This window comes from Notothenia coriiceps, unplaced genomic scaffold, assembly GCF_000735185.1.
Source record: "Notothenia coriiceps isolate Sejong01 unplaced genomic scaffold, NC01 NC01_scaffold00024894, whole genome shotgun sequence".
Classification (NCBI taxonomy): Eukaryota; Metazoa; Chordata; class Actinopteri; order Perciformes; family Nototheniidae; genus Notothenia; species Notothenia coriiceps.
In genome coordinates this window covers 153,980-155,631 of record NW_011357595.1, presented here as the reverse complement: position 1 = coordinate 155,631, position 1,652 = coordinate 153,980, and the positions used below count along the sequence as shown (strand labels likewise).

At 39.9% G+C, this 1,652-nt stretch overlaps 1 protein-coding gene across 1 annotated transcript in view; it reads left to right on the top strand.

Moving 5' to 3' along the window:
- The first annotated feature begins 1,425 nt into the window (after nucleotides 1-1,425).
- The window catches only part of LOC104955868 (SEC14-like protein 1), a 2,662-nt gene continuing 2,435 nt past the window's right edge, over nucleotides 1,426-1,652 (top strand). Inside the window, exon 1 of the mRNA XM_010783259.1 lies at nucleotides 1,426-1,445. Within this exon, the coding sequence (XP_010781561.1) occupies nucleotides 1,426-1,445 (20 nt within the window). The remainder of the gene's footprint in view (nucleotides 1,446-1,652) is intronic.

Here is a 1,652-nt window from a genome sequence, read left to right as displayed (position 1 = left end):
GAGTATATATAATTATTGTTGTATGTTTCTGTTTCTGACATGTTCAATAAACTGACTAAAACTAAACTAAAAATGTATCTCAATGAATAAAGTCAGATTGTTCCTCTAATAAAACATGGATTTGAGATTTCACTGTGACTCATACTCTCACACACAGATGACAGCGTGGCTGCTGCTCCATGCTAACATGAGTCAGTGTTGGGAATTTAAAATTGTATTTTGCAGCATCTGATATGACAGCTGCAGAGAATATTGAATGTAATACATACTAAACAATAAGATGGTTAGATGTGCTTGTAAAATAACGCTGGTAAAAGATGATGGAGCGAGGGACAAATTGGAACTGAAAGATTGTTGTATTCAATATAAAAAGTAGTGGTATGTTAAGGTTAAATTCTAACAACGCCGGAGCAGCTATACTGAATAAACACAGACTGTTTGTGTCGGATACATTTAGTCAGACGGTGACTATACAAACAGTCTTTGAGTTGTCTATTGGTTTGCCTGTCACAACATACAAATGTGCTAGCACCTAATCCTGTGTGTGATATTGGCAGAGCAGTGGTTTACTATAATCCCAGGACATTGGCTGCAGCCAGGTTGTAATCCAAGTTCAGTCCATCAACCGTGACGGGTCAAGCGCATCGTTATGTTACATAATGTTCACTTTTAGGGTAATAGGTGATTAAAACCGCTGCAATAGAGCTGACAAGTGTCTCGTTTTACTGGCCTCTTTGTTTGGAAGCGTTCCTAAGCACTATGCCAGCAACAGAAAGTAGTGTGCAGGGAAACTCAATCCATTTATTGCCGAGCTGATGAATACAAAATAGAAACAAATCTTCTTAGAGATTTTCCGTCTGAGTCTAACCACAAAGGGGAACCTGAATAAAGATCAAATGAATGTGCAGCCACAAATAGACAAAAGAAAACAAGCAATACAAGCACAGAAAGGTTTTTAAAGTATATGGTATATGGAAAGAAAAGCAGTGTTTGCAGAGAAACTAAATCCAAGGCTATGCAGAGGAATTTACTCACCACTGCAATATCTATTTGAGAAGCAATGAATTATCCTTTACCATCATACATACTACATACAACTAGTGGTGCACGATAATTATCGGCCCGATAATTATCGGTCTGATATTAGGAATTATGACGTCATCCCGATAAACCCGATAAAAGTATTAATAGCCCCGATAATATACAATATATTTTTTGGGTAAAAAAAAAGAAAAAATACTGCGGTGTGGGTGGATTGGGATGAGGGGCGCTTGTTTTTCACTCGGCTCCTCCCGTATTGCCAGTACTGTGGTATTAGTGGTTTAGGAAGAGGGGAGTTTTTCACAAATCCAGCGCTACTGTAACTCATGCCTGGCTGTGACGTAAATGGTGTGCTGGCCGTGAAGCCAGGCACAGTAAAGAAACATGTCGGTCGGGGTAGTATGGTACTATTCCAAAGGTTTCAGAGTTAAGACAGTTCGCTTGCTATTTGTCATTAACAAATGCAATGCAGAAGTTCCACCGAGGAGGGAAAAAGGCGGAACGAGCTATAATACTTCCATCCCAGACCTGATTAGTCACCTGAAACATCCCAAGGATAGCTAGTGCAGCGTTCTAGTGAGCGTGGAGCAAACGAACAACGGGAACCTCGC